The sequence below is a fragment of the Rhipicephalus microplus genome, chromosome 4, assembly GCF_043290135.1.
Source record: "Rhipicephalus microplus isolate Deutch F79 chromosome 4, USDA_Rmic, whole genome shotgun sequence".
Lineage (NCBI taxonomy): Eukaryota > Metazoa > Arthropoda > Arachnida > Ixodida > Ixodidae > Rhipicephalus > Rhipicephalus microplus.
In genome coordinates, this window is record NC_134703.1 from 20,071,678 (window position 1) to 20,086,239 (window position 14,562).

Consider the following 14,562-nt stretch of genomic DNA (forward strand, 5'->3'; position numbering starts at 1 on the left):
AGCCCCCACTAACTGAGAACACTTTATGTACCTATGGTAAACATTTTTAACCCTGGAACCGTGTGAATGGAATTTAACATGGCGGTTGTGATCGTGCCCGCATAATTATTCTAGTATAATAGTACAGCATATGTGGTATATATGCTGCCTTTCAGGCCATAGAAGAACGCATGGCTATCTACAACTCTGCGCCTCACCTGTGTCACTCGGTGCCTGTGGTGATGCCGCTCTACGATTGGCGCAAGGCCCTCTCGGTTTGGTTTTACTTCAAAACTCACTGGTACGTCTTCAGCAAACTGAGCCTCAACGAGACTTACTGGCTCAGCAGCGTCAAGGTAAGCGGCTTGTACACCAATGCCGTAATGTTCTTACTTTGTTCTTCGCTGCAGCGTACGCCCCACGTTGCTCGGGAAAGTGTGTCCTCTTTAGTGTGAAACATTTTCTTGTCAAGTATCTCACCGACCTATGCATATAGGCCGCCTACTATGTCTGTTCAACCATCCCGGCACTGCTGCAATGTCATTCAGTTTCATGCAGTAACTTTAGCCTATCCCGTCACTGCTCTCCTACTAGACCGCCGGCTCTAGGTTACTATTTCTTTGAACAACTAAATGTATTACTAAGAAAATTAATTTAACGAATTATATGTTTGAGGTTTCACGCCTCAAAATCGTAAATTCAGTCCACCTGGCGTTCTTCAACCTTCACCTGAATCTAAGTAAACGGTTCTCTTGCATTTAGTCTTCATCGAAATGAGGCCGAGCCCAGCGCATCGGAGAGCCCTCCCGCGCCAGTTGTCACGTGATCATAGATGGCGGTTGCAAGCCTTCAGCTGGGCGGACTCCGCGTTTCAATATGACGGTGGCGAATACCGCTGTTTACAAACATGGAATAGGTCTACACTTGCGCGCTCACAGCTCCACTGTCCTCGTGGCGTGCAACTGTCTGCAGCGAGTGAAAAATCGGTGTATCAACCAGACGCAGGAGTTGCTGCCGCTTCTGCGCAAGGACAAGCTCGTAGGGTCCGTGGTTTTCCACGAAGCCACCATCGACGACATTCGCATGAATGTGGCACTGGCGCTGACTGCCGCACGTTATGGCGTTGTAATAGCGAACCACGTGGGATGCTACCGCTTTCTCAAGGACAAAGCCGGCCGCCTGCGCGGTGTCGTTCTGCACAATACGCTGACCGGCGAGAAGTGGCCCGTGCGCGCCAAGTGTGTGATCAACGCAACGGGACAAAGTGCCGACTTCCTCCGGCAGGTGGGAAGGGAGTTACCTCCTAAAGGTTCACACAATAGAGCGTATGAATGTTTTAAACGGTATATTAATTGCTGACCGAGTTCGAAGTGAGCATCTTGTCGTTCACAATGCCATGCGAGTGACATTTTCACATGCCACTCGGACGCGTTATTCGAACGTCGCAGGTGCACTCCCTGGCGGCAGCAAGTTATCTTTTGGTCTACTCTTGTTTCTTAAAATTCACGTTAGAATCACTTCTAATACTATTCCCTATACTTTCGTTGGCATCATTATCTGTAGATATCATTCATACTCTAACAAAGAAAACGAACCCTTGAATGTACATTTCTCTCTTACGTTCACAATAGGCCGAATGAAATCATCTCGAATAGAAGTTTTATCTAAGGCATTCGCAATTATTTGAGCAAATAACACTTAAATGCTTAGAAACTTCTTTAATTTCCGACTGGAGTGTAACGTCCCAAAACCACTATACAATTACTATAGAAACGCCGTATAGTCACGGGTTCCGGAAATATTGGCTACCTATATAGGGACACCACAACCACTGGACCATGTGCTCGGCTGCCTTTGCTCCATTTATTCCTGCAAATACAGGTGCACAAAAATTTGTTCGCGAAAAATGCTCGTGAGTTTTGGAACCTCTATTCAGGGTAAATGTGAGAACTGATCTTATAATATGTATTTTTTCATTTATATTTGGCAGAATATGAAAAGGTAGGCTACGCTAGAGCCGGCTAGTGTAGCCTATCTTCGTTGGATCTATTGATGTGGTTTGAGACCGGAGGTCCTCTGTGAGCACTCTTGCAATCTGTAGGCACTGTTTTTATGTTTGACACGACATTCTACGTCTATGTCAGATTTAATGGCTACCCGCCGCGCTGACGTAGTGCTGCTCGGCTGCTAATTAGGAGGTGCCGGAATCCTATTCCGGTCGTGGTGGCCGCATTTTTGATGAAGGTGAGAATGCTTCAAGCCCGTGCGCACAGGCTTAGACAAACGTCGAAAACTCCTAGCTGGTCGAAAATTCCGTAGCCCTCCACTACGGCGTCCTTCGTAATTGTGTTGTTTTTGTTTGGAACGTTAAACCCCAGCAATTATGATTAGATTCAATGGCTCGAACACACACTGTTATTCTCTATTCCTTCTCCAGGCAGACAATCAGGCGTGCAACGCGATCGGAAACCCAGTGGTGAGCACGTACATGGTCCTTCCGTGGCACTTTGGCAACAAGACGACCGCCATCCTGACGACGAGTGACGACGAGACAAGGATCGCCATGCCTTACCAGGGCCAGTGCCTGGTCTCGGGCTCGCACAAGAAGCTCGACTTCACTTACACGGGGAAACCGACGCACGAGGCTGTCAGCAAGCTTCTGCGCGAATGGAACGAGCAGCTGGACATGCACACGGTGTCCGCGAGGCTGAACGAGGTGCGCGCACTATCTCTGTCACCGTGGCGCCCTTTGGTAAGCGATGTTTAAATGCTTTCTCCAAGCTATCGGAGTCGCGAGTAGGACGTGGAACGCCTTCATGGATCATGCCAGCAGCTTGTCAAATTACATGCTAAAGCCCACAGAAATAAAACAAAGAAAAGGTCTAGGCAGTTCCACGCCGTAAAAAGCGTGAGACAACGAAGCTGTTCTACATTTACTCGGTTCTTTCAAGTTTCATCGTCCGTTCGCCCAGTTACTTCCAAGAGACTTGTTGTTGTTTTTTTCTTAGTCAGATCTTCACTTCCAGTCCATGGCTTTGGTTAGCGTGTGTTACTACAGACTCCTCTTTCTGCTACATCTCTTCCTTCCACCTCCAGCCTACGTTCTGCCATTTCAAGAGCAACAGCTCCACTCTCTATCCGCAGTTTGAATCACCCGCTCTGCGTAAGTTTCATCATGTGATCTCTTTTGGCCTCTCCTCTCGCAAGGACTCCTTTCGGCCCAAGCCAAGTGACACTATCTAGCGTGACCACACCGACTGTGCCGATGGTACAGAGTCCGCATAAGCTGCTTCACTAATATTCAGCAAGGACGTTGGCGTCGACATGTAGGGACCATATTTGTAACGCACAAGCTTTAGCGTTCAGTGTGGGACGAGAGGAAGGCACTAAGGAAGGGTTAAAACTTAGGCCATATGAAAATAACTCATTCTGAAATGCCTATTTCGACATGACTCTGATGGTCGCATTCCACTAGAACAAACTTCATCACTTCCTGCAAATGCGGTAAAGTCGGCCTGGTGGCTCAAATGGTGCTATACCGACGTTGAATAAAGAACACTGCGTATCATCACTATATCCCCAACACACACACACACACACAAAAGTGGGGAAGATTTCAGGTTTGTAACATTTTCTTTATCACTATAATTCGTGGACAAATGTTTATTGTGTTGTCGTTGAGCAAAAGCCTCACAATTTCAATACTGACTACGTGATTGGGACAGAAAACTGCCATACAAGAAACGTGAGACTGTGGTATTGAATTTTGTATCTATAAACATACAAACACACACTCTACCTCTGGTCTGACACCTATATATGCTAAAATTATCCTTTTGAGAAGAAGACCGAATACACCCTTTTCCAATTGCTTATTGAATGTTTCTGTAATTTAAGGGCAGGCAGAGTGGCATGTTTGGCGATGCCGTCCAGGATGCTGTTGTTAGATCAAGAAGATTTCGACTGCAAACTCGGGGCCCGTATTCCAGAAAAAGAGGTTGTACGCAACAATACCTGAAAACGTTTTTCAGCTAACCCCGAGATTAGAGATACCACTTGCAAAAACATCTGAACATTTGCGAAAACAACTGAAGAGAGATAGTGTGAAGCCTTTGATTCTATCCCAGAATTTATGGTTGCTATTTGCTTAAACAAAAATATTTCCCGCTGACTGGGTCTTTGTATTAAATTATTCCTTGATTTCCATAGCCTATCCATACATCCTGGCTTCTTATTTTAAATTGGTATAGTAAAAACTATAATATTGTGACAATTGACTCAGTTTTCCGTCACTGCATAAACTACTTCGTATTCAGCCAATACCGAGAGTGGGTACATATCATTTTCAGCGGAGGCGGAAATGCTGTAGGCCCGTGTGCTCAGATTTGGGTGCACGTTAAAGAACCCCAGGTGGTCAAAACTTCCGGACCCTTTCACTACGGCGTCTCTCAGCATAATCATATAGTTTGGGACTTTAAACCCCACACATAATTTATCAATGAATCGTTACTGTATGGGAAAAAGAAAAATCACAGCATATCCACGGAGTGAATGATGACGAGTGGGGCGAAACGGCTGGCTGGCTGGCTGGCTGGCAACGAGCAGGAGCCACCGCGCCTAGTGAGATATGTTTACGCCTGACGCAGGACAAGGTTAGACTAACCCCCGTATTCTAGAACGTCCCTTGACTCAACGCTTCACCTTCACTTGAGAAAGCCGATGGTAGCGCCATCTCTAGGCAGGGCAAGTTACTGCATATCAGCGATAATCTGCTGTGATTCTTGAGTAGCGCAGCGTCATCTTCAGTCGAGCGGTGGCGCAGTGCTCAACTCTGTCAAGTGAATGCTGAAAATCGAGTCGAGGAGCGTTTGTGCATACGGGGGTAAGAAAAGCTTCGCCCCTAAAAGAAAAACAATAAAAACAGCCAGGCATGCGCACCGCACAGCGCAGTCACAACGAAAGCTGGAAGAGCTGCATTTATGGGTTTTTTTAAACAGCCTTCGGGCAAATACAACAAGCACACTAGCATGGTACCCACTACGTCATAAATCATAGTTTTTGTGTAGTTGGGAGGCATCCACTATGCCATTATGTGACACTCTTTGGAAAGGCGTGGTACCCGCTACACACTTGTAAGCCATAATGTGCACTTTGTTGATGCTGTAGCTGAAAATGAGGAATTATGCCGGAGGTTTTTGCATTGGGTTAGATCATTCAATGTACAAATCCATTGGGCTTTTATTGAACATTGGTGATTAAGCTAAAAGACGAAGACGATGAGCCTTAGCAGAGCATGCCGCGAGCCTTCAAGCTCGAGGCCACCAGGAGGAGAACATCATCATCATGATTATGACCACCACCACCACCCCTGCATATCCGGTGTAGTGCATACGCAGCGCGTGGTAGCTTTCGAAAACAACGTCCAGTTAACGCCTCCTTCAACTAAAGTCCAGTCGGCCGTGAAGGCATAAGTGTGTTGTCCTCTCGACGTTAGCGTGGAGCGTGTTGGACGGCATCGCAAGCCCAAGAGAAAGGTAACTCTGCGGTGTTGCAGCGAAGACTGCGAGGCGTTCATAAGCGTCGAGTTAAGGATATTGCTAAGCCTTGTCACCACTTTTACTTTCCTGCAAGTATATATTTGCCGCCCTTAAGGTGACGGTCACGAAGTGTGCGATCCGAATATGCAACCACTACGATGCCCTGTAGTAACCTCAAAGCGCCGCGAGGTTTGGGGAACAGACATTGGGGAGTTTATGATTAGAAACCCCATAAGCTTTAGGCCCCAAAGCTCTTTCCGTATGCACGCTTTGAGTCGAGCAGTAGCGAAGTGTTTCATTAAAGAATATATGGTCTGTGCCGCCTTGGGAATTCACCCAATTTTTGGTCACTTAAGTCTTGGCTGAGAGGCGTCTCTCCGGGTGCTGTCACGTTTGTCTCGCGCAAAGTTTTTGGGGCTGACTTTGGGGCTGCCGCCATATTAAAAAAATATCGTCCACAAAACGAAGCCCAAACGTTGTTTGGGTTCATGCGCAGCGGTCTCAACGCTATTTCATTGATTTGAAAGCTGCCCATTATCTGCAGCTGAAGTTTTCATCCGAGCATGCTCTGGAAAGTATAGCTCAAACCGCCGCTGTTTTGGAAGCAAGCTATGTCGTTGCTTTGTTCAGCAGGTAGAAACACCACTGAGCGCGTTTATAGCGCAAACGCACCGCCCTGTGAATATGTTTAGCTATTTAGCTACTGCATTTCTACTCTGTGAGATGCTTATAACTTGTAAATGCATTACCTTTTATTACTGATGTTGCCGCATGATATGTAACACCTGTTTTCAAGAGAATCGGGTAACAGTGGCTTTCTGTAGGCTAATGCAGAATGTTCTAGCCACCGCATATATGACAGCCCGACATGCATGAACGCAGGTTCTGTCCACGTGGACTTCGGTTGTTTCGGTGCAAGAGAGCGCGACGGGCCGTGAGAAGCCGGTAGTCGAAGTGAGCCAGAGCGGCATGGTCTCTTGCACGGGTGGAGCCTGGACTTGGTACCGGCTCCTGGCCGAGCGCGTCGTCGACACGGCGTTGGCGAACTGCGAGGAGCTGCAGCCCTCTCTGCCGTGTTCCACCAAGACCATCAAGTTGGAAGGGGCCGCCAATTGGTCGCCAGCGCTGTACGTCAAGCTCCTGCAGAAGTACCGCCTCGAAGCGGACGTGGCCAAGCACCTGGTGGACTACTACGGCGACCAGGCGCAGCTACTGGCGCGCATGGCAGCGAATTCGCGCAAGAGCACACGCTCGGTCAATCCAGGAAACAGGCTGCTACCTCGACTGTCTTTCATTGAGGCCGAGGTATGCACGCGCGACGTATATGTATGACTCAATTTAAGTACGCTGTATACTGAAACCATAATTATAACGACGCAATGTATGCCATGTCTATGGTGCTACCAGGCGGTCCCCAGAATCACTTCCCCTTCACCCCCTACCCGAGAAAACTGTAAATCTGCCTTACTCGGCTGCTCGGCCTTGGAAGGTCAAAAAGCTCTCGTGGCCAGGGCAGGTGCCGCTGCGGAAGCCACAAGGGTCCTCGACTAGGGACACCTCCTAGGGTTTATACAGGGTCGTCCCTTAAGGCCGCCCCTGTCTATCACTTGTAAATAGTTTCAATAAATTTTCTTCACCACCATCGTTGCTGCCTGTGAGGTCCCTGCTTAAGTTCCAGTCTCCGCGGCAACAAGTTCGGATTACGAAAGAGGTCGTGTAACGCGCGTTGGGTGTACGTCGGAGAGCCTTATGCGGTTAAAATTAACCCAGAGCTTGATCCTGCTATGGCGCATCTGGTATAATGACTATACAACGTCATAACGACTGCACGCAATAGACCAATCAGTTACCCGATTACATCGCCAAGGTATGGCTGCACGGTCCACAGACATATTGCCACGCGCACTGCTATTTTCGTTGAGCGCGACGCGTGACTGCATGGTGTAGCCACTGCCTTGAGCTCGCCGCACTGGCATGTCGAACATTCCAGTCTGTTTTATACTGTTCTGATAAGTCATGCACAACATGCTCCTCGTACAGTACAGTTGATTCTAGAATTAACGTGGCCACCACCGATAGGGCTGGAATCTTCGATATAACCTGTATAAACGCTGACTCGCCTTCCCGCTGATCAGATTGCACCGACGGCCGACGACGGCGGTAGCTGCAATCAGTGTGCAGCGTTATTTGCTTATACTTTGACCTTTGGGTTTTCCGGGCACAACTTTCCCCAAATAAATAGTACCGTATGCCCGCGTCCCGCTGGAAGTTTCTTTATTGCAATGGCCACATAACGGCAGGGACCGCAACATGACTTTCACAGGTTCTCGAGCTTTGATCGAGGTATACATACGAAGCATCAACGAGGTAGACACATGAAGAGATTAATAAAAAATGTGTTTTGTTCCAAAGATAGGGGAGCCTACTTGAGATGATTTGCCCTATATATGGTTGTTAGTCTAACGGCCTACTCCTGGAACGAACAGGAAAACCTGACGGGGAGGTGCGCGCTTCTCAGGTGCGGCACGCTGTGCGCCAAGAGTACGCGTGCACGGCGGTTGATGTGCTTGCTCGGCGTTTGGGCGTGACGTACGCGGACGCCTACGCGGCGGAGTGCATGCTGCCGCGCGTCCTGGACATCATGGCGGCTGAGCTGGGCTGGACGCCGGCGGAGCGCGAGCGCCAGATGCAGCAGGCGACGCACTTCCTGGAAGAAGACATGGGTCTAGACCTGTGCCGACCACACAGACACGCGCCCGAGCTCCGGCTGGACCCCAACGAGTTTGCGCGACTCGTGCGCCTCTTCCAATACCTCGACCAGGCACAGGTCTTGTCATGTAATTCTACGTTGCTCCAAAGTGACGACATTCGACGTTGATCTACATTCACAGTGTCGGTGCCATGCCGGGAGGTCACAGGCTTGGTGCAGGAAACAATTATGTTTGCTTCGTATGCAGAGCATAGTACTTTTATAGCCGGCTGAGGAGTCGGCTGGATTGAAATGATAGTCTCTAGCTTAGAGTTTCCTAATGTACACTATAGAGGGAACTCTGGCGCTAGTGTCTATGGGAGCGGCGACGCACGGCGCTTCAGCGAGCATGGGAATGATGGGTATTACACAGATTTGTCTAATCTTCGTACTTCTGGCCCGCTTCTGGTTCCATGTGTGTTCGTGTGGCTTGGAGTTGTTTTTTCAAACCAAAATCAACAAATGTTCAGCGGTTGCGCTTCACCACCTTATTCTTTTAGGCTTACAATTTCTAATCAGGTCACGGAATTTTGAAAAAAATCGTTTTTTTCTTCAAAGCGAAACCAGCAATAAATGACGCCGCAAGTACGATTCGTCACCCGCAAGTACGAAGACTAGGCAAATCTGTGTACTACCCATCATTTCCATGGTCGCTGACGATCGCAGCGCCAGAGTCACCTCTAGTTAATTTGAGAAGCTCTATGGTTTCTAGACGATTAGTGTGATCGGCGCGTCATTTCATTGTTCGTAGGAAACGCACAGAACACTGCAGGACCGGAGGGATGCTTTCCATAAGAAAAAGGCCTCTTTACTGCGATTTCGTCTAAGAGCACCTGTATCGGCTACTGTATGCAGCCATATCGTACAAAGCGGGTCTTGCCCCGCCGCAGTGGTCTAGTGGCTAAGGTACTCGGCTGCTGACCCGCAGGTCGCGGCATCAAATCCCGGCTGCGGCGGCTGCATTTCCGATGGAGGCGGAAATGTTGTAGGCCCGTGTGCTCAGATTTGGGTGCACGTTAAAGAACCCCAGGTGGTCAAAATTTCTGGAGCCCTCCACTACGGCGTCTCTCATAATCATGTGGTGGTTTTGGGACGTTAAACCCTACAAATCAATCAAAGCGGGTCTTCGCTCGTGTCACGCTCCGAATAATGAAAGGTGGAAGTATTCCTGTAATGGAGACCGTATAAGACTCACGAAACCATCCCCAGATAAGATGTAGATGCGGCATATATTACTGTGCAGAGTCGCCCACGAGGCAACTGCATGGAGGTTGTGAGCGTCTTTGCTATCACATTTGTCATCTAGTGTATCATGCCACATGGTCTAGCACAAACGTATAAAACCAAAGAAAGCATATATTGTACAAGAAAGAGATTGGGAATCGACTCGAAATGACCGCGGTTCAGGCCCCCGAAGTCATCACGATAGTAATTCATTATAGAGTTTTCGGTGTAAGCATGCATATATATATATATATATATATATATATATATATATATATATATATATATATATATATATATATATATATATATATATATATATATATATATATATATATATATATATATATATATATAATATCAAGTGACGAATGCGCACTCTGGTTCTGCCCGATGATCGCCGCAGAATGGCGCGGTGTCACTGCGGCGCCTGCGACCGCACATCCTGAAGGAGCAGTTCCGGCACGAGTCGTGGCTTCGCGTTATGTCGCGCCGAATAGTGGACATCGCCATCGCCCCCGACTCTGAGGCCTACCTGCACAACGACTACTACGTGCCGCCGCTGTACAGGCCCTCGGTCGACAGTGGATCCACCAGGGGCACCGAGGCCTTTACTGAGAAGGTATCGCAATCAAGCGGCCCGCGAACCTTTTCTTTCGGGTCCGCGGCGAATTATTGAAACTCTTTGACCCATATTTTTTATTGACTTTGCAACTGTTTGTGTTACTGCAACACAGTGCCCGCATCATCTTCTCGCCTATCATGATTATTAAGCCTTTTTTAGGGTAAGCTAAACAAGTGTGACTAGTCTTGAATATTTTTTAGGCGCGAAGCTCCTCTCAGTCTAACGTTGTCATGCATCGCGTGCAACCGAGAGAAGAGACGAGAAGAAAAACAAGGCAGTATCTCCCGAAAAGCATAATAGACAGTGCTGTCTCATAGAAGTACATACTAACTGCAGTTGAGTGAGGATATTCTTGATGGCGCTGTACCGCTACTCTCCGATTGGCTGCTGCGCGCGCTTTGCCTGAGTGTGCGGAGAACGCCTCTCAGTCTCCTGGATTGGCGCCGTACCTGGCGGATCGTTGGTGGGGCATGGACGAAACAGAGCGGCGGACGCGTTGAAGACGCTTGCGCTCTGATCTCTTGGGTTGCGTCTCGTCGGTGTTACCCGCTCGCCGTCAGCACTCTCGAACGCGATCGGACGTATGGACGCATACACGGACGGATGGACACACGGACATACCGACGCTTCACCGCACTCATCATTCACTCCGTAGATACGCTGTGATTTTTTTTTCGTAAGGCACGTAATGAAGTCACCCTCTGTTGTAACATAACCGCGAATGAAAAGCTCTGTACATCAGGATCGGCGTGCAGACATTGGTCATATTGAAGATCGGTATCGATATGTTTCATGCAGGAGTACGGACCCATATATTCTGTTGTGACCGATGCCAGAGCTGGCGAGGAAGCGGCGCTCTTTTAATCCTCAAACAAGTAGCTGACCGGCCGGCGGCCTATGCCATTCAGGTATTGTCGCTCCTAGCCGGAGGGTGAGACGTCGTGTCACCACGACACCGTAAGCCGTTCGAGAGAGGACAACAAATACAGCATATTCCTTGGAAGGGACCGCAGCGGCAGCCGCAAATCGCCCCGCCTATTAAGCAAACAGATCGGCGGACCCTTTGATGTATGCTGTCATGAGCTTGGGACCTCTCGTCCAGCGGCACACACACGACGAGGAAGAGCTCCGCTGGCGCCCCCTTAGCGTGAAGTGATCGCGCCTCAATATTGGACGTTCTAGGGGGCCGTGCATGCTCATCCCCCTCGCCAGTTGTGTGTGATCTGTGATTGGACAGTACCATCTGCACGTGTTCCCTGATCTAGGGATCTGGGGAGAACATACCCTTTATAATGAGCCACCCGGCTCATTCGAAAGAGCGCCATGTAGAGGAACACCAGATTCGAGAGCTCGCTATGTACGAAAGAGCTCGTCATGTATGAGAGCTCACCATGTATATAGTGTAAATAAACCCTCAAGTATCTCTTCCTCCTGCCTCGACAACTTCATCCCGGACCTCCGGTGCCTGCGAACCCCGCTCGTAACAATTCGGACAGCTTACATCAGTTGGCATCAGCTGATATACAGATTGATTGATTGATATGTGGGGTTTAACGTCCCAAAACCACTATATGATTATGAGAGACGCCGTAGTGGAGGGCTCCGGAAATTTAGACCACCTGGGGCTCTTTAACGTGCACCCAAATCTGAGCACATGGGCCTACAACATTTCCGCCTCCATCGGAAATGCAGCCGCCGCAGCCGGGATTCGAACCCGCGCCCTGCGGGTCAGCAGCCGAGTACCTTAGTCACTAGACCACCGCGGCGGGGCATATACAGTGCATAACCTGACATACGTCAGTGGTCTCAAGTCAACATTTGGCCGGCATGTATTGTTACAACGCCGTCAGAAAAACTAGAGCGCAGCAACTCTTAATATCACTTTCAATTTTTTTTCGGTTTGAGCTGCCATTTAATTAACAAGTCGATAAATTTGACTCTAGAGTAGCTCGTTCGCTGTACGTAGGATAAGTAGTGCATCCTTCTGCCTCCCAATTCGTAAGGCACGTAATGCAGTATATATATATATATATATATATATATATATATATATATATATATATATATATATATATATATATATATATATATATATATATATATATATATATATATGTGTGTGTGTGTGTGTGTGTGTGTGTGTGTGTGTGTGTGTGTGTGTGTGTGCGTGTGTGTGTGTGTGTGTGTGTGTTTTCATGCGGTCGGATAGATATTACCAGGCAGAATTTTCTGGAGAAGCACGTGTGTCGTACTCTGGCTAGGTTTCTGCTCGCGGAACAAACGCGGATAGCGGTAGTATATGCGTATCGATTTTGACTACAGGGCTGTACATATCGAGAGTTAACCCTCGCGCGCGTCTGCTGCCCCAGGTGGAGGCACTGTCTAAGGCGCTGCAGCTGAACCAACAAACGCTGTCCGAGATCCTGGACGAAATGGAGAGCGCGACGAGCGGCAGCATGGAGCTGGGCGACTTCCTGCTCTTCATGAACAACCTCAAGGTGTGCCTGCACGCCCAGCTCAGGGCCTCCAAGAAGGACCCGAACATCCCCGAGCTCGTAGAGCTGCGCGGCAGCGATGTCTACACGTCGCTGCCCAACGCTCCGAAAGTCTACACCATGTAGGGAAGACGGTCGCGCCCCACTCGTGCGGTTCGTACGGGTACGGCGATGGCGCCACCAGCGGTACCGCGGCGCAACTCGGTCGCCGCATTTGTCGCCGCATGGTCGCCGCATTTGTCGCCGCATGCCGCATTTGTCGCCGCATGGTCGCCGCGCGTGCAGACGACGCGTCCACACTGCATCACCGAGAGGCTGCGACACGTGCGCTTTAAAATCTTTTTGTTTGGCTTATTTTACGATAAACATTTTTTCGGAATTTGTACACCTGCAATGTTTCTTTTGTAGCTGCGCTCGTTCACTTAACCAGCGTTGTAATCTGTCGAATTTCAATGAAAAATCAAGTGAACAAGCGAAAAGATAGAGTTCGTAATGAAATAATTGGATGCGCAAACCAACGGGACACAAGAGAAGAGACAAACAAGCGCAGACTGAAGCTCAGTTTATTCAGAGAAGAAACTATATACCAGAAAGATGAGAAAGGGAAAAAAACTGGGGAGAAGGTTCCACCATGATCAGGTGTCGTCCAGAAACGAGATTTCACAATCTAACAGTGATATAGATGGCGGACTAACACAACTACCACTATTCTTTTTAATAAAAAAGGCTTCCGCAAATGTCCTGATGGCTGTACAAGACAAATGTGCGCGAAAATACAGGTACGCAGCCACACTTTTTGCGATGGGCGGACAAATGTAAACCCGGGGCTGATTTCAGCGCATTGTAGTGTTCTCGCAGGCGAACATTCAAGCAGCGCCCAGTCTGCCCAATGTATAACCTGCCGCAAGACAGTGGAATACAATAAACGACATTAAATCGACAATTAGTGAAAGAATTGACATGCTTGACACTTCAACCTTTCTTCACAAGACCTGCCTTCATTTCGCTTTGTAATTAAATTCTAGAACACATTTGCTGAAAAAAAATTCAACCTCGACGTTGTGTTTTCCGCAAGTGGAAAACTACAGCAAATTTGTTCAAGCGTTCACGAACAGTAAAGCATGATAATTATAGGCATGATATAGATTTGCCTAGTCTTCGTATTTTACGTTTGTTCTTTCTTCGCGTTGCTTGAAGATGCTTTGTCAAGAAAAAGAAATCAGCAAATGTTCGGAAGTTACGCTTCACCACCTTAATTTTAAGCTTACCACTTCAAATCAGGTCACAAAGGGAAAGATACTTTGTTCTTTCTTTCGAAACAAAACTAAAACACAGCAATGAACGAAGCCACAAGTGTGATTCGCCAACCGCAAGCACGAAGAGTATAAGCAAATCCATGTCATATATATAATTCCGATGGTCGCGGAGCAACCGCAGCGCCAGTGTTTCGTCTAGTTAATTTTAGAAAACTATGAAGTGCGGAACCATTCCCTACAAAGGGAATCGGTCGCGACCTCATTAACTATGACACCTCGTGGAGAAATACCTGACCCTATTAACGTCAACAACTCAAGGTCGCTTACTGACGGCATTTTGATCAACGCAACACTTAAAATTGCCTCCTGTGTGCACTAGTTGAGTCCACATGTGACAACCGGTACCGGTACGCTATTACACCTCGTCTACATGGACATTACCAAGACGCCATTATGGTGGACACGTCGACGTTTCTTTTCCGTTAACTTTTGCTATTCTTTTTTTTTTTTCCTGCTTCGGAACGATAATTATCCTCCAGGAGGAGCGGCCTCCATCGCAGCCGCGCTGTAATTTAGCACGTCGACTTTCCCCTTTCCGTTATAGGCGCTGAAGGCAATGGAAAAATTTCACGACTGGTTATGCTTGCCGCTACAAGGAATCGCGGTTTTTCGGAAATTACACATTGATAAAGATGGC

General features: G+C 48.1%; 1 protein-coding gene across 4 annotated transcripts in view; it reads left to right on the plus strand.

Annotated features, from left to right (window-relative positions):
* LOC119171543 (glycerol-3-phosphate dehydrogenase, mitochondrial) overlaps window positions 1-13,346 on the plus strand; it is a 38,031-nt gene extending 24,685 nt beyond the window's left edge. The window contains exons 4-10 of one of the 4 annotated variants that reach the window (XM_075892244.1): window positions 156-335; window positions 979-1,263; window positions 2,417-2,695; window positions 6,399-6,821; window positions 8,035-8,343; window positions 9,896-10,111; window positions 12,484-13,346. In XM_075892244.1, coding sequence (XP_075748359.1) covers window positions 156-335; window positions 979-1,263; window positions 2,417-2,695; window positions 6,399-6,821; window positions 8,035-8,343; window positions 9,896-10,111; window positions 12,484-12,735 — 1,944 coding nt within the window. In that variant the 3' untranslated portion in view covers window positions 12,736-13,346. The remainder of the gene's footprint in view (window positions 1-155; window positions 336-978; window positions 1,264-2,416; window positions 2,696-6,398; window positions 6,822-8,034; window positions 8,344-9,895; window positions 10,112-12,483) is intronic. The other 3 variants (XM_075892247.1, XM_075892245.1, XM_075892246.1) reach the window with 3 other exon arrangements.
* Window positions 13,347-14,562: the final 1,216 nt, after the last annotated feature.